This window comes from Strix aluco, chromosome Z (genome assembly GCF_031877795.1).
Source record: "Strix aluco isolate bStrAlu1 chromosome Z, bStrAlu1.hap1, whole genome shotgun sequence".
Classification (NCBI taxonomy): domain Eukaryota; kingdom Metazoa; phylum Chordata; class Aves; order Strigiformes; family Strigidae; genus Strix; species Strix aluco.
In genome coordinates this window covers 22991661-23019187 of record NC_133971.1, presented here as the reverse complement: position 1 = coordinate 23019187, position 27527 = coordinate 22991661, and the positions used below count along the sequence as shown (strand labels likewise).

The 27527-nt window shown below is 36.9% G+C and overlaps 1 protein-coding gene across 1 annotated transcript in view; it reads left to right on the top strand.

Annotated features, from left to right (window-relative positions):
* Positions 1 to 27527, top strand: part of SHOC1 (shortage in chiasmata 1) — a 61728-nt gene that overhangs the window by 20203 nt on the left and 13998 nt on the right. The window contains exons 9-20 of the mRNA XM_074813636.1: positions 1921 to 2050; positions 2925 to 3019; positions 4019 to 4261; positions 6380 to 6832; positions 9243 to 9368; positions 11868 to 12044; positions 16469 to 16576; positions 18376 to 18563; positions 23409 to 23481; positions 24869 to 24938; positions 25532 to 25710; positions 26236 to 26341. Coding sequence (XP_074669737.1) covers positions 1921 to 2050; positions 2925 to 3019; positions 4019 to 4261; positions 6380 to 6832; positions 9243 to 9368; positions 11868 to 12044; positions 16469 to 16576; positions 18376 to 18563; positions 23409 to 23481; positions 24869 to 24938; positions 25532 to 25710; positions 26236 to 26341 — 1948 coding nt within the window. The remainder of the gene's footprint in view (positions 1 to 1920; positions 2051 to 2924; positions 3020 to 4018; positions 4262 to 6379; positions 6833 to 9242; positions 9369 to 11867; positions 12045 to 16468; positions 16577 to 18375; positions 18564 to 23408; positions 23482 to 24868; positions 24939 to 25531; positions 25711 to 26235; positions 26342 to 27527) is intronic.

Sequence of the window (27527 nt, the reverse complement as noted above, 5' to 3'; positions counted from 1 at the left end):
AGTTTACTATGATCTTATCTAGGATATTGTCCATTCTTCTGGAGTAGATGAGTAGTCAAACCATCTTGAACTGTTTTTAAAAGAAAGTGATTACATTAATCGTTATTGCCAGTCTGTTAGCTTAGCTCTGCCATCTTTCTTGATTCAGTCATTGGGGCACAGACAGCTTCCATGTCATCTTTTTTTTTTTTTTTAGGATATACTCAGATCTGTAGGATATAGACCTGCAAACTTGTAAATGCACTGCTAAGACACTGTTTGCTAATGGAAGTTCCTGTATCAGGTGTAAAATTTCAGCAGAGATACCCTACTGTCTTCTCTTTCTAATTAATTTTGCTATTTATGGATTACTAGAAGTGAAGTATGCTTGCTTAAACTCATAGAAGAGACAGTCATAAATAATGACATTTTCTGTAAATATTTAATTGTTTACCTTCCTCTCCTGCTAGCTATGGGGACTGATAAAGGGATTGAGGGACAAGAGAATTCATTCAGTCATTAAAGCTCTGAGAAGTGGAATGACACCCTGCGTGTAGGCAGAGTTTAACTAATGTAGCTGGTTAAAATGTTCCAGTCTCAAAGGCAAAAATAACTAGACAAGAATGAATATGAACACTATTGCTCAAAGCGAAATAATTGTTCTTTTTAGATATGTCAGGAATTTTTGCTTGTCCTGTCCTGTTCAAAGAAAAGTGCTAAATTTGTTTCTCACAACAAACAGTTTGTGAGCTAAGTTCACAGCAGAAGTCCACTGAGCTTTTTTTGTTCTAAGTAAACGGGAAAGAAATGATACTGATTGGAAGTCTGTTTCTTTCTTTTGTAACTACTTTTATTTCTTACAGTTTTTTTTCCCCCAAATATGTACTGTACATTCTTTGGCTTTCTGACACTGTCCTTTATCCTTCCTGCTCTTCCTGCTGTACAATCTGCTTGTTAGGTTGGACAAGGAGCAGCTGTAAGCAGGTGGGCAGGTGGTTGATTCATAGCCTGCTGTGTGCCAGTTGGCCAAATACTGTGTATGGTGACTGCAGCTTTTTACTGCCTGTTGGAATGAATAGGGAATGGAGACACTTATTTTTCTGGCTGTTAGTTTTTACAGAACATGATGAAGTGTGGGTTTTGTGACCTCTACTTTCTGGTCAAGCTTAACAAGAAATATTGTTAGAAGAAGGCCAGAGAGATGAATGCCAGGACAATCATGTAAACTGCCGATTTTTATGGAATGACACCAAAATCAATGAAGTTACAAATTCCTTATTAGATTTGAAAAAAAAGCAATAGTCCATTAAAATGTCCACACTTCATATGATTGGGGAAAAAAAAGGATGTGAAAAGTGACTTGCACGGAACTTTTAGCATGCCAGATTTGTTTGTATACTGCTTTAAAAACATTAGTGGTGTAATTCATTTCAGTGGTCATCCCTAGAAATTACAATGAGTACTAATTCTGCTTGAAAGAATAATTTTGTCTTTAAAATCCTGACTGTTTCTGAAGTTCCTGAGTCCATTCATCTGAATGTTATAGCCATCATAATATTGTCTGAAGTCTCTCTTCCATCTAATTAATTTATGTGAAAACTAAGGTGGCCAACAGGGATGAACACTTAATATGAAAACCTCAGCCATAGTACCTGGTGATTTAATTATAATAATCATCTTACATAGGAAGAGTATGTAGCCAGAACTACATTACAGAATGAGTAAAGGAATGTAATCACATTATTATCCCCAAACAGCCTGGAAATTAAATGTGAAGTATTTGGGTTTTATTGCATAAATAGTAAATTGTCCCATGAAAATATCTTATATTTTAATCCAAAACTTCACTAGTGTAAAATTTCTAAGTATGTGTGTTTCATTCAAAAGTAACTTTATGATTTAGATTTTTTTATTTTTGTTTTGGCTTTATGCAATTTCCAGCTAAATATGTTCCATATCTGAAAGACAGAATGGAAGTACCTTTAACTCCTCCACGCAGACAACAAAGATCATGGGTTAATTTTCTGTGGACAGGACTTCAAGAAGAACCTATTCCTCTTTTTGGTAACAGGTAACAACAACTTTGTAGTAATAAATCCTGTCATAAATCATCTAAATCATAAATCCTCCAAATCATAAATCCTCCAAATTAGTGCAAAAATAACTTTGGCCTATTTGTGAATTGGTAGTTGTGTTCTTTGAGATAGCTGCATACATTTTGTGTTTTGCATGAAGGAGTGAACAGAGTGCATGGTATATATCTGTGGCTTTTCAGAGGAGCTTTAAAAAGGAAGTGAGAGTCGCTACTGTAGACCTCTTTCTCCTGGGGGACTTAATAGCCTGAAAACCCAAACTCCTTTTTGGAGTAGGCAATAGTAAATATTTAGGTATATAGCAAGTATGTATGTGTGTATGCATATATTTATACATATGCCAAACACATAATGTTGAGCATCACCTACAGAAGAGATTTCCAGAAGAGATACAGGAAGAAAGTATTGTCTGTGTTTTGGGGACATCCACCAACAATAGAATTAAAGCCTTTCCTTGCTGACATAGGATCAAGATTGCTTCATCCTTTCCTTCTTATCTTGTTTGCGAGACTAGCATTTTTTGCCTTGCCTATCTTTCTCCCATATGTGTGAAGAATTTAAATATCCTTTTCAGGAGGGAACAACAATCTAGATAAAATTCTCATTCAGTGCCACTTTACTTTGTGAACCAGCCTTGATGGCTCCTCTCGCTCCTTCCTGTTCACCATGGTATTACGGTAAATGACCCTCTATACAGACAAGATGGAATTTTAATGAATGAGTGAATGAATGAATGAACTGAAAATTTAGAGAGAAAGTAGATCTTTAAAAAGTAGTTTTGTATAAATCAAAATTCAACAGATAATGCTGTTAAACTTCATACCTCCAAGTCTTGTTTTATATTCTTCTTAGTATTTTGATTACAGAGCCCTCTAGGGAATACCTAGAATATTTGGTATGGCAATCAGAGAAGTATCGGGATAATATGAGCTCTCTTTTGTTTGTTGGTAAGGATTTCTAATTGATGATCAATTTCTAATTGATGTTGAGGAGTTTCATGTACATGGAGAAAATACAGCAAAAAAGATGAAGTTATATTACAGAGTACATCTTCTGAGCCAGTGAAGTTTATCCAACTAATGTAACCCTCTGAAGTTTGGATTGTCTGATTCTTTTAGTACATATAAAAAGTTACAGTATGGCAACATAGAAGTTGGTATGTCATGTATCCTTCTACAGAGCGAATTTGAATGAAATAAGAGTTTTATTTCATTATGAAAATGTTCAGCTCACTAGTACTAATTATATTCAATAACCATGGTAAATGAAATTTAGTAATCTGTTGAATGCTTTTCTGGGTGCTATTTTTCCTTAAATAACATTTAAATATACATATAAATCAATAGAAGAGTGTTGTTAATGGAAAATAATAACTTGACAAGAGCAGAGTTCATGTTAGGAAGCAAATACAAACCAAAATAAGTTGCAGGTTATTTCTGACAGCACCAGAATAGTCATTACCACTGCTCTTTTATCTTATTTACCTTCATTTTACAAGTCTCAGGATTAAGTTGGTTATGTTATCCAATTCATTTATACATTCATTTATAGTTGAAAATAATGCATGGAAGGTTCATTACTCTTTAAGTTCATTTTTTTGTCAGGTAAGGATTATGTTAAGACTTTGTAAGCATGACAAGTAAACTCACAGATAACGAACAAGATAATTTGTAACTTTAGTACTGCAGCTACACATTATTAGAACTGAAAAAAATATACGCCCCCCCCCCCCTTAGTCGTACATTCAATAAAAAGCACACTTGCTCTGATAACACTGACTATTTTGCTCTTAAGTCTATTAATGGATATTGAGTTACAAATGGAAGTATAAACAATGGATATATGTAGTAGATCATCAGTACTTGGGAGCTTGCATTTCCAAAATTACATTCTGTTTTTGTGTTTCTGGACTATCAACATTATATGTTGATTTCTGTTTTTTGTAGAGCATCTGACTGTTAAACTTGCATATCAGCCTCATTCACTCACTGAACTGAAGGAAATGCTGCGAGTTGAGGTAGAAGCACCAATGCTTAGCTCTCTAGAGGAGGGCTGGTGGCTTCATTTGGGTTTAAATCCAGTCGCCATAGAAACTTTGGAGCAATTAAACATGGATGCCAGGAATGCAAACAGTTTGCTTCCTACAGAAGTAGAAACATTCACACAGCTTACATCGTATCAGTTAGAAAGTAAGTATCTTCTTTTTTTAAAAAAGTGATAAAAAGGCAAAGATAGGTACTTTAACAGAGAATCACAGTGACGGTTACATACCTCCAAGAAGGAAGAAAATGGAAGATTTCTTATTCTCAAGAACAAAATGTTTTATAACAATATGAAGTAGCAGTGCTACTACAATTAAGGTGTACTTTCACAAACTTAGAATAAATTGTAGGAACAAAAGTGTTTAACTAGACAGAGTTATCTTTTCTATTAATCCGCCAGCCATACTATTTTTTAATAAAATAGCTTCATACAGGAGATTTCTTAACAAACAGTAATTTTGCATAGGAATATTTTAATAAAGCAGATATTCGTATAGTTCTATCTGCAGAAGGTCAGTGTGGAGAGTATGTTACAGTGAAAATGTTTTATTCTGTGGTGCTATTCAGAGGGATTTTTTTACACTGGCTGTGGTTTCAAATGTGAACCACTCGTAAACTTCAGAATTTCTCATGGACCATTATGCATACTTGTAATCAAACTTTAACAGAAAATGAAAAAAGTTATTTAGATTTTATTATATAGCTATGGCCTGACTACATGGCACCAATTGTGGTTGTAGAACTTGAAGGACTGACAGTAACATGATATATTGTGAAACAAATAGGCACTGCTCATGAAAGAACATTTCCACTTAACTGCTTTTTACATATCGTAAAGTTTTAGCTACTGTGTTTAACATGGATGTGCAGCAGCAAAGCAAGAAATTGCAGTCCTAGTGAAGCACATCTTTAGAGGGAGCTAATTGCATGCTTCTTCTTTTTCCTCTAAAAAAAAAAAAATGTTAATCTTTTAATCTTTCTTTCTAATGAAATGTGTTGCATCCCACTTCCTAGAAATCTAACACCAGTAAGCACCATGCAGGTGGTGAAAACTTCTGGTCAATGGAGCTAAATCCAGCTGGTGGCCGGTCACAAGTGGTGTTCCTCAGGGCTCGGGGTTGGGACCATTTCTGTTCAACATCTTTATTGATGATCTTGATAAGGACATAGAGTGTATCATCAGTAAATTCGCAGATGACACCAAGTTAAGCGGGAGTGTCGATCTGCATGAAGATAGGGAGGCACTACAGAGGGACTTGGATAGGTTGGATCGGTGGGCCAACGTTAACAGGATGAGCTTCAACAAGGCCAAGTGCCAGGTCCTGCACTTGGGGAGGTGTGGCTGGAGAGCTGTGTGGAAGAGAAGGATCTGGGGGTTCTAATTGACAAGCAGCTGAACATGAGCCAGCAGTGTGCCCAGGTGGCCAAGAAAGCCAATGGCATCCTGGCTTGTATTAGAAATAGTGTGACCAGCAGAAGCAGGGAGGTGATAGTCCCCCTGTACTCTGCACTGGTGAGGCCACACCTGGAGTATTGTGTCCAGTTTTGGGCACCTCAATACGAGAGGGATATCGAGGTGCTGGATCGAGGGCAGAGGAGGGTAACGAAGCTGGTGAAGGGCCTGGAGAACAAATCCTACGAGGAGAGATTGAGGGAGCTGGGACTGTTTAGTTTCAGGAGGAGAAGGCTGAGGGGAGACCTCATCACTCTCTACAGCTACCTGAAAGGACATTGTAGAGAGGTTGGTGCTGGTCTCTTCTCACAGGTGATTAGTGACAGAACAAGGGGGAACGGCTTTAAACTGCAACAGGGGAGGTTTAGACTGGACATTAGGAAAAAAATTTTCACTAAAAGAGTGGTCAGAGAGTGGAATAGGCTGCCCAGGGAGGTGGTGGAGTCACTGTCCCTGGATGTGTTTAAGGGTCGTTTAGATAAGATGCTGGGGGATATGGTGTAGGGGAGAACTTTGTAGGGCTGATGGTTGGACTCGATGATCCCAAGGGTCTTTTCCAACCTGAATGATTCTGTGATTCTATTCTATTCTCCAAACAGTAACTTGGTCTTCTATTTTTCAGCATTGTACATTTTTACTTAGGACTGCTCAGCACAATTTTTTTTAAAGTGGATTCTAATGAACTGGGAAGGCAGAAAGAAGAAATAAAAAAATGGTTTCTCTGCAATTTATCCAAAATAGTTAACTCTAACCAGGAGAATGAAAAGAAAAAAATCTGTGTTTCAACAAAGAAATTAAATTTTATTTTTTAGGATGGCTTGAAGATAAGAATTCTGTGACAAACCAGGAGCTGCTTGCTGCTGAAAAACATCAGTCAAACAAAGTGATTAATCTTTACATGTCACCACAGATTCAAAAGCAGTACTTTGCCCTGCATGTGAGCGCTGCATCATCTGCCAAAATTCACAGTACAAATACACCTGTGGAAGAGCTTACTGAAGGAAGCATAAAAAAGAATAAGGTAGAAGAGGCAATTTATTTCTTAAACCAAGGAAAGAAACCCCCCCAATCATCTGAATCAGTCAGCTGTAAAGATGTGTCTTCTAAAGGAGACGACTCATCCAATAGTCAAAAGCCTGCATCATCTGCACTTGCTACAAATTGGGACAATGATGATTCTGATCTGAGCAACTTTATCATGCTCAGATCTAAATATACACTCACCCAGAGAGAGGAAAATAGTGGTGTAGATAGTCCTGAAAAAGGTATGTGAACCAGTTTTTTCTGCCATTTTTCCAGGTTTAATTATGCTCTTTTATACCCATTACAATAGATGTTAGTTCATACTAGTAGATTTATGGGGGGAAAAAATCCTTTGAAGTCAATGGTAACATTTTTATTATCTTTACTGTAGCTAAATTTTCAGCTAAGGATCTTACCTTTCATTTTTTGCTTTAGATATCTTAAGGGATTTTGTTTGTTTGTTTTGGTTGGGAGGGTGCTTTGTTTTGGTGTTTTGGGTTTTTTTCAGTGGTTAAAGTGGTTTTTAATAAAATAAACATATGAGTTTAGTCCTATTCTGACAAAGTAACTCTCTGACAAATTAACTCTAAATGGTACTTACTCCAGAGGATCTCTTCTGTCCATATGTTCTGAATCAGACCTCCTGGCCTCTTTGGAGAAATAGTGGTTATCAGTTGTAGTTAGCAAATAGCAATTACCAATACTCTTACTTTTGTAGAACCAGCATAGCCTAGACAATGAACAGGAGACAAAATTCTCTGGAAAGAACCATTTGAGCCAGTTGCCTTCGTGAAAACCCCATCAAACAATGAGTCAGAACAGGTCTTAGGGAAAACAGAAAGTTGTTGGTAGCCCTGTTCTTGTTGATGACAATGGTTATGAAAGAATGCATTGCAGAAATGCAAAATAGCTGAGAGGGAAAAGAAGTAGAAGAAATTCCTTATTTGTTTTAAAAAAGAAATATTTGTGACACAAAATGTTGGGAGACAATGACATATTTCCAGATTCACTTTTCAGGACAAAGTTATATTAAAAAAAATTATTTTTCTTTTTCTGGACTTGTATAGCAGAATTTTGACAATAACTTTTATCTGTTCTTCAGCTATATGTCCCAGCATTTAGGAAAAAAAAAAAAAAAGATTAAAATTATTACATAAAAGCTTTCAGCAATAATTCCTATAGGATACAGTTGGAATATTTATTTAATTGCAATCTTATGTAATCTTGTGGAGGAAATGATTTCTTGGTAAAATTAATCTGTTACTGACACTGGTGGACATGCATAAAATAATTCTGTGGCCTCAGAAAGAAACGATCCCAGTTTTAAAAGTAGGAGATCAAGGTACCTGAACTGAAGTTCTATGCTACCATCTAGTGAACTCTGACTAGAACTGCATCTCCTAACAAGAAATCGAAATGTATTGAAAGACGAGCTATGTTACATTTACTAATAGGCTTGTGGAGGTTTAAGTAAGTTAAATACAGTTTAAAAAATGTTTACAGGTAGACCCCGGTGTTGCAGATCAGTTATGTCTGATATATACAGAACCCATCAAATGTGTAGGTCTTACCACACTGATGTAGAAATTATGTAAATTATTGTATACTTTTCTAATAATGAAAAGTTTTTATTAAGGGTAATTCTAAATTTAAGTGAAAATAAGAAATGCCAGCACTGCTTATAGGGCTCTTTCTCTATTGTCTTTGTTTGGCTTATTTTTTGAAGATGTCATTGTGTAGAATATTTAGTTCAGAAAATACACAGAACAGAAGTATTAGAAACAGTTCATTGATCCAGTTTTGATCCCTGGATAGTTTTTCAAAATCAGGAAGGGTTTTTCTAACTTAACTAGAAAAAAAAAATTTTTCTTTCTGTCTCTGTATGATCAGTTTGTTTTCTGAGGAAAATGACATTCTTAACTAAAAACCATCAGCAATATTTAGGAGACACCTTTTCATCCAGAACCCCTCTCAGAAACAAAGAGGTAGAGCTGCCAAAGGAAGCTTTGAGGGCAGAAACTGTAGCTCATGCATCAGTATCTATAAGGAAGAAGGGAAGGAGATTTAGAAATACTAACAAGTTGCAAAAGATAGCTATAAGGCAGGAGGAAAACTTCTGAAAAGAACTAAAAAAAAAAGCAATTTTTATTTTTTTTCTGTCATTTGCAGCTTCCATGTACTTTCTGGGTCACTTACAGTTTCTTACCTTTCCTACTCCCACTCACTGAGATATTTTTCGTAGTTTGAGCTCCTCTTAGTCAGCAGCATCTTTCCTCCCATACATGTTCTTTCTCCTTATAAAGGCATACAAGGTTTCCTGTGGAGCTATAATACAGAGCTATAGTACCAGCTCCTTTATTTTCCCACCTCTGTATTTCTGCCCTAAGGAAGAGGAACTTGATGAATGCCTTACTTCTTGGGCTGTGAAGACTGACAGGGCCTTGTCTCTCTGTGTCTTCATGGTTTTTCCATATTGTATAAGCCCATGAAAACAGTAAAGAAGTTCATGAAAAGAAAATGTATGTGTCATAGAGACTACTTGATTTGAAATTGTTTTTACATATAGAGTCATTTATAGAACAGTTTTCTTATTCATTGAGCTGGTTTTGTGATATTTGTATCTAAATGTTCACTTGTGGTTTAATGATTTAGTGCTACAACCTGAAGAACAGCATATGCATGTTCACAAAGAGGACAGTTCTGTTTGTGAGACTGTAAGAATAGATGAAAAAGAACAAGAGAATGAGGACAGTGTCACAGTCAATATTCAAGCATCAGGTATACTATTTTTGGATATGCTTTATTTTATAAATCTTTGCAATGTAATTTTATATAGTACTACTATTGTGGTTTAACCCCAGCTGGCAACTAAGCACCACACAGTCACTCGCTCATGCTTCCACCCCCTGGTGGGATAGGGAGGAGAACTGAGGAAAAAAAGGAGAATTTGTGTGTTGAGATAAGAACAGTTTAATAATTGAAATGAACTAAAATGTAATAATAATAATAATAAATGAAAATAATAATAAATGAAAATAGTAATGAAAAGGAAGATTACAAAAAGAGAGAAAATAAACTCCAAGAAAAGACAAGTGATGCACAATGCAATTTCTTACCACCCACTGACTGATGCCTGAGCAGCAATCCCAGCCCCCAGCCAACTCCCCCCAGTTTATATGCTGAGCATGATGTTCTGTGGTATGGAATAGCCCTTTGGCTAGTTCGGGTCAGCTGTCCTGGCCATGCTCCCTCACAGCAGAGCATGGAAAACTGAAAAATCTGTGATTTAGGGTAAGCGCTACTTAGCAACAACTAAAACATCAGTGTGTTACCAACATTATTCTCATCCTAATTCCAAAACACAGCACTGTACCAGCTACTAGGAAGAAAATCAGGACAAATATGGAAATTATTAGGCTTAACCTCTGCTCCTTGTGACTGAAAACATTCCAAATAGATGGATATTTATTTTGAGGCAGGTGAGAGCCGGCTATGGATTTCTGTCTTAAGACTAAACCATTTGCATGAACAGTTAACAGACTTTGAGTTATGTCTGATCTAAATCAGTGGACATGAAATTTCTTCATGCCAATCAGTGCCCTCAAATTATTCTGCATTTTTTCTTTGACAGTGTAAATGAAAGAATTGAAAACGGAGGAGATTATGAGTCATTTTGTTAGGAAATGTCTTTAACACAGTAGTAATCCACTGTGGATTTATCTCACACATGATTGGGCCTTACTCTGTGAACTCTTGCTGTTGTACTTTTCAGGACATTATATCAAAGAACATGCACTGACAACAATTTTGTCATGCAGTAGAAATAGTGGAGAAAAACCTAGAAGATACTTATCCGAGATATTTTACAGCCTCAAATTAAGTAAACCCAGTGCTAGAAGGTTGTAGACCTAGGACAGATTAGTTTGGTTTTCCATGGAAATGCACTCACTCCAACCATGTGCTTGATTGGGACTCTTTCACAGAACCAGTGAAAGAGTAGAGCACTATTTTCATCTGTTCCCATCTGAGATGGGAATCACATAACAGCTATAAGCTTATTTTTTATTTTAATAAATTTTGAAGCAGGACTCCTTTAATGCAACTGGAAAAAAAATTAAAGCTTTTCAAGACAGACAAAACAAAAATTAGCATTTTGCAGAGGTAGTATTTGTTGGGACTGAATGTCCTTTGTAGTCCTTGAAATATAGTGTGTTTCACCATGGTGGCCCCGCACATGAAGGAAAGGAACCTTTCTCAAAAACAAGCTAGCAAAAACAGAGCTTAGAAAGATTCACACAAGCATTTTACTTAGCAGTGGAAAAATACACTTTAAAAAGAAAATGATACATTAATACAGGAATGCCCAAATGAAATTATACAATGGGCACCCACATACTATAAGTATCTGACCTATTTCCATAAAGGCTGAAAAACTGGACATAATAATATACCTTTTTTATAATGCTTTAAAATATGAAATTATTAATTGTTCTTATGAAGTAGTACATTGATCAACTGAAGTTAAGTCAGCTGCTAGTCAAATTAAATAATTTGTATAGATCAGTTAAAATATTTTTGCAAACTAATAGTAAACCTTTGAAAATGAAGAATCACAGAGTTCTGATCTTGTTGATATGATCAACTCAATTATAATTTTAAAAAATGGGTATGCAAGAGTTTCACCTTCTTGCCTGAGGTTCCCTTTCAACTCATTCAGCAATTCACAGCACTGTCATGGACATAATAGCAAGAAACTCGGTTGTAATTTTGAAAGAATTGTAGAACAGCCACCCCGAAGCTGTTAAGAATAGTTAGTATGAAAGCACAGAGACTAACAGATTGGCTTGTTTAGCCTTGCTAGACAAAGACATTAGAAGTTAAATACCAGGGAAGGAGAAGGGCTGTTTAAGTGTAAGTTATAGTAACAAGTGGATAATAAAGGGACTAAGTCTAAGTTTGGACTACAAAGTAGAAGTTTGTAGAACAATGGGATAATAGTACAATCTTAGTGGGACTCACAGGAGTAGAAAATCCTAACTTTTCGTCATAGAGTGTGATCACTTTATGAAATGCATGAAGTAACATGGTGCCTGCTGTGAGGATCAGCTTAATTCTACCACCCAGGAGGCTCCCTGGTGAACAACTGTTTTTCTACTAATGTTAACAGCTTTCATGAAGAAGTCGTTTGTGTTTTTCTAGGTCTTTTGAGTGTTCTTGTCCAGTAGTAGTATATGAAACCAAACTTTATTATTATGTTTTGTTTGTTGTGCTATCCAGAAAGCCAATGCCAGGCATACTGCCTCTTGGAAGAAGCAGCCACTCCTGTTCTAAAAGATTTAACACATCTGGGTGTACTTGCTTCTGTAAATTGGAGCTTTGACAGCATTAAATTTGATCACACAAGGTTTTTCTTAAGACAGCAAGAGAAAGTGATATGTGATCATTTTGAGGAAGGTACGTCTTTTTTTTAAAAAAAAGTTGTTTTCTTTTTTAATATTAATATAGGTTTAATTGGTGACACAAGGTTCAAGGTGTTTGATAAATTAACGATAAAACTTTCAGCAGTTTATCTTGTAGAGTTACAGTAATTGCTTTTCTCTTTTATTTCCAAAATAATGTCTCCTAGTTCCTTAGCATTACATTTATTAATCCAAATATTGTAATACAAAAAGTACTGTAATTGAATTTCATCTTGAAATATTTTAGATATGCTTCTGAAATGTTGCTTCTATATCAAACAATATTTAAATTTTTTTCATGCTAGACTTTAAAATTAAAAGCTGTCTATGTGTCTTTGTTGTTTCTTTTTAGTAGCTATTGTTTGTCACACCTGCATGATGCAAGATGCTAACCCTATGTTAAAAATGAGGAGAAAAAAAGTCCATATTAATCAGATTTCTTTCTGACTTAATTTCTCTCATATGTGGCATGTGAAAACGCTATAAAACCGGGAAAATGGAAACAAAAGCCAGCAAAATCAGTGACCCCTTACAAAGATTTTTGGCTATAGATAAAGTGAGGGTCAGGAAAATCTCACAGCAAAATACAGACTGTGTTTGAGGAAGATTTATAAAGCTGTTGGGTATTTTGGAATTTTTTTTGAGTTGTACTGCTCATAGTTGAGAACTAGTTGTAAGGATAACATAGCAGGCCATCTACTACCTGCCAGATTCTTATATTATGTCACAAGTTATGTGATAAACTTCATCTATCTCAATTTTATTGCTTTCTGTGTTGAATGTATTTTTCTCAAAACAAAACTAATGATAATGAAATTACAAATGAGAAAGAAGACAAACAAAAAAATTTTAGTGGTCTCTGCAGAATAGCAGCCTGTGATCTGAATTACCATATTAAAATTGTCAGCCTCGAGGCTCTCTTAATTTGAGGAAGCTTACAAAAAAGCAAACACCATCTTCACAAACATGAGGGAGAAACTCTATATCTATATCAGTGAATCACAGAAAGGAAAACATTGCTGAGAAAAGTATACAGAGAACTACTACTGCTTCTCAAAATCAAGGAAAAAATATGTAAGAGTCTACATTTTAATTCAAGATTAGTTTAAGAAAACTTACATCCTTTCAAATGCAATTTACACACTGTAGAAATGCAGCCTAAAGTAGGAGCTGGGCCAAGTGGCATTCTTATGCAAACTTCAGAGCCTTCTTTGCTTGTAGATTAGCTGTGGGGTATGTTATCAATTGCTAAAATTACAGCAATGACATGAATGAAAATGTTTAGTGGCTGAAATACTGATGAGGCAAATAGTCATCTATTGGACCTTCCTTTTAAGGGCAAGTGTTTTCTGAGGAATGGATGATATTTACCCATCCCTTGTTATACAAAAATAGCTGTTGTTGAACACAAAATTGGGCTATGAAATAGGTGGGTCTTTGGACTGCAGCTCAAGGAAAGCAGTAAAAACTTTTTGCTCTTGATTTAAAATACCAAAAAAGGTCAGGTTGTTTTAGCTACTGTTGTTTGGACCGACGAGACAGAAAAGTGCAAGGGACATCTTGCATTTTTCCCCCAGCTAACGAAGTAGAAGGAGATAAGAATTTTCTTGCTGGAAGGTCCAAAGAAACATAGAAATGAGGAAGATTCTAACATACGACTCCATTCCTACTTCTGTCACTGTACTGGAGATTCTGAAACCTCCCTGGTAATTTACTTCACTCTTTTATTGCCTTCCTGGTTTTAAATAGCTTCACAATATCCAGTCTCATTCCACTTCACTCCAGAATATGTTGATGCATTTTCTAATTAATTCCCAACAATCATGTACTATGATGCCATTGATTTATTAGATTATTATTCCCCTGCTGGTCTTTTCTTTCTGCACCACATATCACTAAATGCTCCAGTCTTTCGTTATAAAATGTGGTTTCTTCCTGTCTTGCTTTGTTTCTAAATGACCTATATTCCTCACTGAGTTTTATGGTGAGTGGTATCAAGAACTGGACATAGTCCTTCAGTTTCAGCACCTTCATTGACAGAGAATGTCACTTTCTATCTTTCAATATAGAATAGTGGCAAGATCTTTGTATTCCATGCTGTTTGCAGCTAATTCTTCTGTATGCTGTGTTCATAAGTTTGATTTTTCCTTCCTAACTGGTTCACTTGTCTTTTTGAATTAAAAGCTATATTGATAGCCAGTATTCTCCTGGTGAAACTGGCTGCTCGAGGCTTGGATGGGCACACACTTTGCTGGGTAAAAAACTGTCTGGTTGGCCGGGCCCAAAGAGTTGTGGTGAATGGAGTTAAATCCGGTTGGCATCCGGTCACGAGTGGTGTCCCCCAGGGCTGGGTTTTGGGGCCACTCCTGTTTAACATCTTTATTGATGATCTAGACAAGGGGGTTGAATGCACCCTCAGTAAGTTTGCAGATGACACCAAGTTGGGTGGGAGTGTTGATCTGCTCGAGGGTAGGGAGGCTCTGCAGAGAGACCTGGACAGGCTGGAGCGATGGGCTGAGGCCAACTGTAGGAGTTTCAATAAGGCCAAATGCCGGGTGCTGCACTTGGGCCACAACAACCCCCAGCAGCGCTACAGGCTTGGGGAGGAGTGGCTGGAGAGCTGCCAGTCAGAGAGGGACCTGGGGGTGTTGATTGACAGCCGGCTGAACAGGAGCCAGCAGTGTGCCCAGGTGGCCAAGAAGGCCAATGGCATCCTGGCTTGTATCAGAAATAGCGTGGCCAGCAGGGACAGGGAAGGGATCTTACCCCTGTATTCGGCACTGGTGAGGCCGCACCTTGATTCCTGTGTTCAGTTTTGGGCCCCTCACTACAAAAAGGACATTGAATGACTCGAGCGTGTCCAGAGAAGGGCAACAGAGCTGGTGCAGGGTCTGGAGCACATGTCGTACGAGGAGCGGCTGAGGGAACTGGGGGTGTTTAGTCTGGAGAAGAGGAGGCTGAGGGGAGACCTGATCGTCCTCTACAACTCCCTGAAAGGAGGTTGCAGAGAGCTGGGGATGAGTCTCTTTAACCAAGTAATAAGCGATAGGACAAGAGGGAATGGCCTCAAGTTGCGCCAGGGAAGGTTTAGTCTGGATATTAGGAAGCATTTCTTTACAGAGGGGGTTGTTAGGTGTTGGAATGGGCTGCCCAGGGAGGTGGTGGAGTCCCCATCCCTGGAGGTGTTTAAGAGTCGGGTTGACATAGCGCTGAGGGATATGGTGTAGTTGGGAACTGTCAGTGCTAGGTTAACTGTTGGACTAGATGATCTTCAAGGTCTTTTCCAACCTTGATGATTCTGTGATCCCAGCACACAGAACTATCTAATATTTTTCATCCATAATTCACCTCATTCAGTAATTCCTTGATCAGCTATAGTCATTTATTCTTTAATTATCTTCCTCAACTGTTTTTTAGCATCTTGAAGTATTTTAAATCCACTTACTCTGCAGCAGTCACATACTTGCTTTCTTAAGACACCACTCCCTGTGTGCAATTCCCAAAAATGCCTTCCTTCTTCAGACTAGTAATTCCTTCCTGTTCAGTCAAGTCCTTGAAGATTTATTCAAAATGGGTACATAATACACAATAGGTAGTCCATAAATTGTTTGATTACTCTGTGGGTCCAAGAAGCAGCAGATGTCCTCCAAATTTACCTTCTCAAAGAAGGTTAAGATTCTTATCAGGAGAGGTTAATTAGGTGTGGGGAAGGTAATACTAGAAGTTAAGACTCTACATGGATCATTATTGAAAGACAACGCAAATTTTTCTCTTGATATGTGTGAAGACTAGCTGGGTCCAATCATTTGCCACAAACTATGTGGCTTTTGTAGTCTAAAATTTGTTGAAAAGGTTCTGTGAAAAGCTTAATCTGAGGTTATCACTGCTTTAAAATTGCTTATTAATTAGTGGATAATCTGCCATTTTGTTTTCTTGGAAAGAGTTCTGAAATGCTTGGAAAATGGGTTAGATGGAGTTACGTCACTGTTGAAAAATTCAGTGATTTGACTAGGATGAGGAAATAGTAATGTGAACGGCTGGGCTTGTATGATGGACCAAAGGATGGGGAATTTATCAGTTTCCATGTATATTTAAAGATTGCCTTACTAAAATCAGTAAGGTGGTGTGGATTTAATGGCACACCCAGGGGAACTGTTATCCCCTCCTCCAGCAAGCACCAACTACCCTACACACCTTTCAAAAACACTTCCCTGTGTGCCACTTGCTCTGGGTAAGATGACATGGGAAAAGTTATGCTATATCATAAGTTATTTGCCAAGAGCACCAGATCTGACCTTTCAAGGTTATGTCTGTTTAAGTGTGTTTAATGAAAATTCTGAGATACCAGGATCTTTTAGATTGATTACATATGTATAGGGTGATTTCTGAAATTTTATACTGTGTCTTCTATTTGTAAAGGTAAAATAGATGAGAAGGAGATCATGCTGTCCAGACATGCTGCTCTGGTGCACCTGCTGGTGACAGTTCGAGATCTTCTATTAACTTGTGGCTTGGACACAGCACTAGGTTTGTTTTTAATAGTGAATACTGATATTCAGAAACCCGATGCTTTGTGTGTATTCTGCAGTCTGTCCTTCATGCTTGCAGGCTGTGATTTTTTGCCATCAGTATATCTCCAGCGTAACTTCAATATGATATTCAACCTCCTTTTTGTTTCTTTATTTTCTTTTGTTTCTGTATTTCAGTTCCATCATTAGTAATGTATTCACTGTGGATTGTACTCTGGTAGTGTATATGCTCAGTTCATGACTAATATACCACTATTTATGTTACTACATGGATTTGCCTAAGAAACATTCATATGAATTTCCACAGATGTAATGTGTTGTCATGTATCTCAGAATGACAAATTTTCATTGGAATCTCTGTGTGGTAACTGGGAAACATGCAAAAATGACAGGTCCTTTGTTGTTTGTGATCCATCTTCTTGAGTGTGAACATTTTCCACCTAAAAATATTCCTAGGCTCCTTGGAAATGAGGCATTTAAAACTGAGGGCATTTTAAACAAAATCTGAAATATTAACTAATGTATCACAAGGCAGTTACAGTCCAATTCTTAGCTGTAATTGAAGTTACAGTCCAATTCTTAGCACTGGACTCACAGAGAAGCTTTTTTTTTTGGAGCTTTTCTGATCTTATGCTATTCAGATTTGGAATATGAAAATTCTTTGTAACCCAATTTTATGCCTGAAATGATAATGCCATGCTTGTCAAGTTCCCATAGTTGTGTATTGTAAATTTTCAGATAGATCTATCAGAATAGTTTCATAAGGAGCTGAAGTCAACTTTTATGAATGCCCTAGGATAGTCAGGGTTCCTTTTGTCTTTATAAGAAATAAGGCAGTTCAGAGCATCTAACTTCAGTCACTCTGAATTATCCCTTGATGGAGGGTATTTCCCTAAAACTGATGTAAAATGGAAAACATCAGCCATAAACTGAACTGTAGGGAAAATAAATTATTTTGGATTCACTTCAATATGTCTAGTAATAAAATAGTATGAAGAAAAATACAGAATGAATATATCAGTAGAATCCTAAGTAGAATCGTTTTCTGCAATTACTATAAACAATGTAGGAGGACGGGAGGGTGACAAATGTTCGTCCTCCTCTGTTCTCTTGTAGCAAAAGCAATCCTAGATGATATTTCAGAATTACACAGCACCTGTCTTTCCAGATCCCAGCAGCACCTCACACAGGAAACTGCACAAGTAAAAAAGATCTGAAAAAAACTTAGAAAATTGAGGCAGGTACTAAGTAGACCCTGTAGTCCTCACTATTGTTGTGATGTTGTGCTGTGTTGTGTGATTCGCCACATAGTTGTCTTAGATGTACTTTTTATTTATGCATTTTCAAATAACCCCAGCATTGTTCACCATTTATATACAAAAGGCATAATTCAGAGTTGAGAAATAGGTGTGATAATATGAAGAGTGGTGAAGACACAAGACAAGTAAAGCTTTGGACAGTGGGAATATAAAAAAAGTTGTTGTTTAGAATAAACCATATAGACTAGTTAAATATAACAGTGCTGCTGCTGGTATCTGCAGCTGTAGAATGCAATGTTCTATAATTCTAGCTGGATTCATATAGCAGATACTACAGGAGGTATAACAGTTTTATAAAGGCCACTTATGTACCTGATTGGTAGTGATAGTATCCTCCCATATTGGTGAGCCATTAAATTTTAATCTTTTTTGTTCAAGATACCTTCACAAAAATTTGAAACTTATGTGTAGATTAAACACAAACCTTGACAATTATCTTTTGTCACTGCAATTACTTCTTTTGTTGCTTTATTAACAGGTTATTTGTCCAAGGCAAAGGATATCTATAAAAACATCTTAGAATCCTGTTTGAATAAAATCTGGAGGCAACTGATGATTGTACAGTACAGCAGCCAGAAAAACCATGAAACAAATCCCAAAATAACAGAGCTTCAATGTCAAATGTTAAATTGGATGCAAAGTTATGGAGAGGAGCACAGTGTTAAGGTTAACAATGCAAACAATTTCTCTAAGCAACCAAAACTGCTCCAAACTATGTGCATAATTATAGAACCATCTTTCAACAAGGGTTGGTTTATGGAAGAAAGTCTTATAATTACCTTTCTAGCTCAGTGTCTGTTAAATAAGGGTAGCATACAGTTTAAGACCTCTATCAGGAGCAGTGCAGGTTTCTGTTTGATTAAATCTTCCCTTGTTGCATGACTGAAATAATATGCATATTTTTAACATTGCCAGGGCTTCATCTTGTTGCAGGTGTTTTTGTTTCCTTGTTAAGTATATTGTATCACATCACTCATTGAAAATTATACTCCAGCCTTTTATTTGAAGGCCTCAATCTTCTGGTGCAAAGAGAATCATAGCACAAATCAGGATTGTGTACCTGTACAGTGTGGCTCAGAGGACACACACCATGGAGTATGTGGGTATTGTTATCCATAGATGACCTCTGCTTAACCCATGTATCAGGCCAATCTCCTGGCATTGTAATTATATAAGAAGTAAATAACCATAAATGATAGTTATGGCATGGAGGATAGAGTTGTGGAGGAGATTCAAGTTATCCAAGGGTTTTTTTCTGGATATGTGATATTTTGGGTGATACCATGCAGTGCAAACCACCATTTTCCTTTGCAGAATATTTATTATTTATTTACAGAATACTTACCACATAATGAAACAGAAGGGATGAAATATATAATTTTTTAAGTGTCCTGACTATTTGGAATAGAATTTGTGCTGCTGAACACACAGCCAAGAAGACAAATCTTCAAGTTTACTTTCATTTATTTTGACTTCTTTCAATACTTCACTTCCTGGAGCTTTCTTCTGTTTCTGTTAACAGTTGTATGAAGAACTCTAAACATCTTTTGATTAAATTATCCTGAGAAGAGAAATAGAATAGCTTATTGTACACCCTTCTAGAATTTAAAATGGAAAGGAAGCAACCAAACCAAAATGGTGTTGTCTTGGTGTCAGTCCTTCAGTAGACCCTCTAAGCTGATTTCAGCATCATTAGCTTCTTAATAGAAACACATTTTGCTTTGTCTTGCTAGGATTGTCCTGTACTAGGAGACGTATGACAACTTTGTCATCTTAATGTCAGCTCAGTGATAATTTTGCTTTTCTTCTGAACTCCATTATATATTATTTTTAAAATTTTTAACTGTAACTCTCCTGACTTTTGACTTGCTTGCTTGACTTAAGGTCATGCACATGTACCCATGCACTGTAAGAATATATATGATTTTATTCATGACTAGAAGATTGTTTACTGTTTCCTAACATTCAGAGACAGGTTTCAATGAGCCAGAACAGGCAGAAGGAGTATTACAGTTTTAATAAGAAGTAAAACTTGTGTCGAATAAGCTATTTCCTGTTCCATCACATCAGCATCGGTTAATATGATGTGAAATATGATAATCTGTTTATCCTTTTATTAGCCAAAATTGTTACTGATGCAGGATTGTAGTGGGACATTTACTTTGTAAGCAAGGAGTTGCTAATGGAATAGAAGAAACTGAACTTTACTCTTTGTTTCATTTTCTTTTGTACTCATGATTAGATAGAATATGACTAAAAATGTCATCTAGCTCACAACAACATGTAATGAGTACTTATATCATGTGTGAAAAAGCAGGTCTCCATTTTAAAATCCAGTTGTCCAAAACTGCTTTGAAAGGAGCCAGTGGATTGTCAGGTGTGTGTTCTGTACACTGACATATGGAAATGGAAATCTGCCTTCAGCTTATCAGGCTGATCAAGAAATTCTTTTCTGACAAGATCTGACAATACTTACATATATAATTATCTTCATCTGTAAGTGTTAAGACTTAGGCAATGCCATATGCCTCCTTAAAAATCTTGTGTGCACCATGAAAAGTGCCTGTACAATGGCATCAAGGTTCGGAGATCATCCTGTCAAAGTATGGTGTAAATCCTGTATGTGTGTACATATTCCTTGTTACATACTTTGATTATGTAGCACAAGTTTGTATCATTTGAAATGGTAGACAAGGTAAATACCTTCTCTGGTTCTTTTTAAAACTATGTCAGTTTGATAGATCCAATCTTTTTCAATGTTTTCATCTTAAGCAGTATTTCATGAGTCTCTGAGATAAGCGATCTCTGGCAGGAACACTTCAATGTACTCCATTTATGGTCTGGAAAATCTTTCTGATTAGTTCAGCAGTACATCTAGTATCTCTCGCCGGTACTTAACCATCTTGCAGACTGAATTCTAGATATCTTCAGTTTAAGTTTTGCCTCCATAGGGATAATGCCTCTAATGTGACAGTAATAATCTGTCTAGTGCAACAGTAATAATGTGGTATAATGTCTTTAGGTAATATCTTTAAATAACATTTTTACTTTGGATCAAATATTCCAGTTTAAGAGTTCTTCTAGAACAGCTTTGTTCATAAAGCTGAATTCTGATACTGATGTCTTCTATAATATTGTTTCTCCAGCTCTTGTAACAATGCATACATACATGTGAGTTTCAAATTGTTGGTGATAGGAGAAAAAATGCCAGCAAAACTTTGGCCCTGAATATGGGGAGAGCAGATACTGGGCTGCTAGTTAGTAAGGTCCCCTAGGAATCTGCTTTTGAAGGTATTGGGGTCCAGGAGCGCTGGTCAGTTTCAGCTCTCGTAAGAGCACAGAAGCAGGCAATTCCAAAGTGTGGGAAGTCAAGCAAGTGGGGCAGAAGGCCAGCTTGGCTGACCAAGGATCTTCTAGAACTTAGGTGGAAAACAAAAGTGTATGGACCTTGAAAGCAAGGACAGGCAACACGAGAGGACTACAGAGATGCTGTACTGTAGGGAGAAAATTCATGCAGCCAGAGCTCACTTAGAGTTCAAGTTGGCCAACATTGTAGACAACAAAAAAGGGCTTTTAAAATATGTTAACAGCAAAAGGAGAATCAGTGGTAACATTGGTCTGTTACTTGACAAAGTTGGTCACTTCACAAATAGGGACGCAGACAAAGCAGAGACGTTTAATGCCTTCTTCACCTCTATCTTCAACACCGATGATGAGCCCTGGGACCCCCAGAGCCCTGTGTTGGAAGATCATGGCTGGTCAGATGATAAACTCCCAACCAATGCTGAACTTGTTCAAGACTTGCTGCTCGAGCTGGATGCAGATATATCTATGGGTCCCGATGGGATTCATCCCAGGGTTGAATGAGCTGGATGATGTCATCACAGGACCTCTCTCCATTATTTTTCCACAGTTTTGGGAGTCTGGAGAGGTCACAGTTGACTGGAAGATGGCAAATGTTGTCCCAGTTTTCAAGAAGGTCAAGAAGGAAGACCCTGGTAATTACAGGCCTGTCAGTCTCACTTCAGTGCTTGGTAAAATAATGGAGAAGGTTATTCTGGGAGTTATTGAAAAACACTTGAGAGATAATGGAGTCATTGGTCATAGCTAGCATGGGTTCATGAGGGGAACACCCTGCTTAACTAACTTAATTTCCTTTTACAACAAGGTCACCCATCTACTTGACCAAGGCAGTATATGTGGTGGTTTTGAATTTTAGCATATCTCTCATCTAGCTGTCTCTCACAGTATTCTTCTGAGCAAAATGTCCAGCACACAGCTAGACAAGTCCATAAAACATTGGGTGACCAACTGCCTGACAGGTCAGGCTTAAAGAGTTATAGTAAATGGGGTTACATCAGGCTGGTGGCCAGTCACCAGTGGGGTTCCCCAGGGCTCAATTTCAGGGCCAGTACTCTTTAATGTTTTTATAAATGATCTGGATGCAGAATCAAATGTGCATTAAGTTTGCTGATGATATGAAATTAGGAGAAACTGTGCACTGGCTTGAAGGTAGAGAAGCCTTACAGAGAGATCTGGATAGATGAGAGAGCTGGGCAAACACCAACCGTATGAAATTTAACGAGAGCAAGTGCCGGATTTTCCACCTGGGGCCATCCTGGTTATACATACCTGGTTATACATACCAGTCAGGGCACGAGAGGCTGGAGAGCAGCCCTGTGGAAAGAGATCTGGGGGTCTGGGTTGGTGGCAAGTTGAATATGAGTCAGCAGTGCACCCTGGCAGCCAAAAGGACCAAGCGTGTCCTGGGGTGCTGGAAGCACAGTATGGCTAGCCAGTTGAGGGAAGTGATTTTCCCACTCTACATTGCACTGGTGTGGCTCCACCTCAAGTCCTGTGTGCAGTTTTGGATGCCTCAGTATTGGAAGGATGTCAAACTGTTAGAGTGCACAGAGGAGGGCAACCAAGATGGTGAAAGGCCTCAAAGGCAAGATTTACGAGGAGCAGCTCAGGTCACTTGGTTTGTTCAGCTTGGAGAAGACTGAGGGGTGACCTTATCACAGTCTACAACTCCTCCAAGGGGGCAGCGGAGGGGGACCTGATGGTCTCCTCTCTCTGGTGACCGGTGATAGGACACGAGGAAATGGATGAAGCTGCATCAGGGGAAGTTCAGATTGGACATTGGAAAAAGAAAAGGTTCTTCAATGAGAGGGTGGTCGGTCACTGAAACAGGCTCCCCAGGGAAGTGGTCACAGCACAAAGCCTGTCAGAATTCAAGGAGCATCTGGACAATGCTCTTAGTCATATCATTTAGTTTTAGGCAATCCTGTGAGGAGCAGGGAGTTGGACTTCATCCTCATGGATTCCTTTCAACTTGAAAAATTCTGTGATTCTATGATTATCATTCTGGAAAACTTCAATGTTTCCATTTTTGCCATCTGCTTAGTCAATTTCATGCTTTCTGTGCAAAAGAGAAATAGAGATGTATGCAGGCTGAAAGAACATTTTTTTTTTACAGTACGAGAGTTTCTTTTACTTGTCTTCTTCCAGATACTAATCATAACAAGGATGGACTCTGAGAGAGAAAAAGCTGCCCTCATTCACACTTTATCTAGAGTAGAAGGTAAATAATTATTTTTATGTGTACTTTTGAAAGAAAAAGTGGCTGTTATTCTGTGTTTGACTGCATTCCTCTTTGTATGCTTTTTACAGGTGTTTCTCCCTGTTCTCCTCATCAAGAACCTTTTTATATACTTTTCTCACTGTTTTCTGTTTCCTAACTCTTCCATCAGCCTTTTTTCTTTCTTGTAATTTTATTTTCCCCTGATTAAGAGTTCTGGTATGAAGTTTTCTGTTGCAAGAGAATGATAGTTCATCAGTCAAATCAAAGATTTATTTAACAGAACACAAACGAGATGTAGGCAGCCCATTGCCTAATTATAATTGCATGTTGTCTTGGTCAGATTGTCTCATTTAACTGATCAGTGGTCACAAGGTTTTTTCCTTGCAAGCTTACTAAGAGCAGTTAGAATTTAGAAGTCTTAACTAAGCTCCCTAGCATAAAACCTCAAATAAGTAGGTACAGATCATGATTTCCCTTACCTATCTGTTGCTGACCTTGTTTGCTGATTTGCTAAATATGTAAGCATAAGCTGTAGCAATCTATTAAACTCAAGGAAGAAATAAATACTGTTTCCAATATCACATCCCCACACTGATACAAGCAACACTTGCATCAATTTGTCATTTTACCTATGAGTAATTTTTGCACAAGCTTGTTCAGCATCGCAGATTCAGCTGGTAAAACAAACATGTTTCAGGAAGATTGTTATCTGAGCCTGTACTTTTGTGTAGAGCAAGCCACTGATTCCTTTCATACTGCTTTTTGAAACCCATATATGTAACTCCTTCTTGCTTGAACCTTATCAACAGTGTCATGTTTTGTATTGTTCTTTTGTCTTTAAAAATAAATTTCCTGTGCTCTTAAAAGAAGAAAGCCTGTCTTTTAGAATTGAAAGGGAAGAGGCATGTTCACAATGCTTTTACTACTAATAATATTTAATTAAAAGTATTTTGTTTTAATATCTTAAGACTTGGTTGCAAACATGGGTCAATCCAACTAACTAAACTTTTGAAGAGAGGCATTTGTGTGATACAAATATCCCTTTTTAGCTCCATACATAGAAAGTGTAAAGGAATTTAAGCGATTAAGGGGCAAAGATGCTTCCTTTTGCACCAGCCTTTAATTTTTCATTTTAAGGTAATCAGATTGTGAGTTCGTGAGACATGAAACTTATTCACATTACTTGGTTTCAAAAATGGAAATCTCTAAATTATACCCATCAGTGCAATACAAACTGAAATTGTGTAGGACTTCCTCAAGATAGACAATGTAATACATAAAATTTTAATATCCTGTGTTGTTCCACATTTGCTGCTTACTGCTGTGCATTGATTCATAATTGCAGAGGCTCATTTGTTTGATTAAGGCTTTAATTCTTTTCATGCAGGATTAAAAGCTATGGATTTGAATTCTGACAAAAAAGGAACCTTTTTAGCTTGTAAAGATATCATAAGCAGGTAGTAATATTATTGATTTTTGAGAACAAAGTCTTTACTCAGGAGTAATGTCAGGGAAGCTTTTGTTACTTTTGTTCATTTCCATGGGACTTTCCAGTCTGGAGTAAAAATTTCAGAATAGGTTCTACATCTTCATTCTGGGAGGGGAGAATTTTGTTCACAATGTGGTAAAATGCTTAGTTGTGAGACTCAGAGGAACTTTAGAAAGCATGCAATTGTATTTTTTTAATTTTTTATTTTGTTTTGCAGTTTTAGAAAACTTGTTTAGAAAAATGTGTAGAAAATCATGTTTCTTTTGCATGTTTTAGAAGAAGGTGAGGGAGAAGGGCATAAGAAAAATAATGTCAAAGTATGACTCTGCAGGAAAATATGAATACTTCAAGTAGATAATTGTGGGGGGAAGTACAGTCTTTAATTTTTAAATTAATTTTTTTTTAAATTGCAGTTTTAAATTGAGGAAGGGTAAATACTTTTTTGTAAACAGACTTTAAACAGTTATAGTTCTTCAAAGTAAAAATGTGTTTATTTTGTTCTGAGGGTAATTCTAGGGGAACTTAATTTTATTAGTATTTTGTTGTTTTTTTAAGCCTTAGTAGATATTCCTGTGTTATTGTACATAATCAGCAAATTGGAGCTGACTTCCCTTGGACACACTTCTCATTAGTAATTGAATATGATTATTCTGAAAACTCTTGCTGGAAAAATCTGTGCAAAAGTCTGAATGTTACTTACATGACTTTTAAAACTACCCTCCCTGAAACAATACAAATGGGTAAGTGCTCTCCAGAATTGTAATAAACACTTGGACTGTCATATGAAAGAAGAGCATTTTCCGTTCCCTAAAATGCTAGATTCATGTGCCTGTGGAAGAGAATGAGTAATAAATTATGAAGGCTAAAGCTAAGCAAACAGAGCTGGTTTTTTCTATACAGCAAGACAGGGAGGTATTTTTCTTAGGGTGTGAGCTTAGTTTTGGCCAGGATGTACTAGTAAATGTTGGTTGATAAAAGACTTGTGCCAAGTTCACAGGTTGTTTACAGTTGCTACAAGCTGTATCCACCCTTCCTCATCCTAAGGGAATGTTGCTGTAGATCTAAAGGAATATAAATTAAAGCTTAATTTCAAAGAGATTCAGAAGAGTTTAATTTTGAAAAAAAAAAAAAGTATATAATGGAAGCATTTTAATGGGCATGAATAAAAGCTGCATTTTTAAGAGAGATGTCTATTTAAGTACCTAAATGTATCTTTAGTTTTTTGCTTATGAAACCATTTATCTTACATATACAAAATGTTTCAGGGATTTACTGCAGTTCCTTTCTTCTGGAGGTACAGATTCCTTATGTATTTCTGGCAACTGAAGGTCTTCTTAATATGCCAGATATGCTTCAGCTTTTGGAATCCAAGTGAGTGAAAATAACCTATTTAGTCTTATTGACTATTTATTTTCAGTTTACCAAGACATGTATCTTGTCCTACTACATCATGTAGTAGCCATCTACTTGGCTATCAGGTACATTACTGCATTTTAAGAGACAAGAAGATAATTTTTCTGTTGAAGTTCATAGCTTAATTCTATAGATTCACAGAGATGTCAACCAGAATGGAATTGGCTAATTTGTTTATTTTAATAATGAGCTGCACTTTTAATCACAGCAACTTTTAAAATTGTATATTTTTCCCTGAAAATCATGTTACCCCAAAACATTTTTTGCTTTAGTGCTTCTTGGTGCCTGGAAGAGTTAGTATTTAATTTTTCATAAAAATTGCTTTGGGATTTTTTTGTTTTTAACTACCAGAGGTATGCTAAAAAAACAAACCAAACAACAGTAAAACAGTCTCATTTTCTGATACATCACAGCTTTTGGGAGAGGCTAAGTTAAAAACAAAAACTACTTTGTAAAATTAAGATCTAGTATTCACTTAATTTTGAATACTCTTTAACCTGGGCAAAATTTTTCATGTTCGTAAATCATTGCACACGTGCATTATTTTCTTTGACATAATTTTCTTGCATTTTGTTTTTACAAAAATAAATGATAAACATACTTTTTATCACAGGGAGAAAAAATAAAGGGGACAGAAATAGGGGACAGGGCAGCAGCATCTGATAAACATAGTGCCAGAGATACAGATTGTTGATTTCACCATGTTGCTGAACAGATGTCCCTGTTTTGATCCTTGCTGTATCCTTGAATCAGCTGTGAAGCCATTTTTGAGCTGTGACTAATTACAGTTCAATAGGGGAAAAAAAAATTGCATGTTTGACATCTAAAATTTGAACATTTAATTTGGCAGGCACTTTTAAACTCTGACCTGTTCAAATTCTCTATTCAGCCTGGCCATAAGCTAAATAGCCAGGAATGCTTTTTGGTACTTTCTTACTAGCTCCTTTTAGCACTGATGAAGTAACTGATGAAGTAATTAAATAGGTGATCAAAGTGCAATATAGTCTTAGAAAAGCTTATAGTTCATACATATACTGTCCATACAAGATTCTGGAGGACTTACTGCTGGCAGATCCAGGTTTAGGTCTCTTGTGTTTCGTAGGGATGAGGCCAAGTAGTGTGACAATTGTCTCTTCTCAACTTT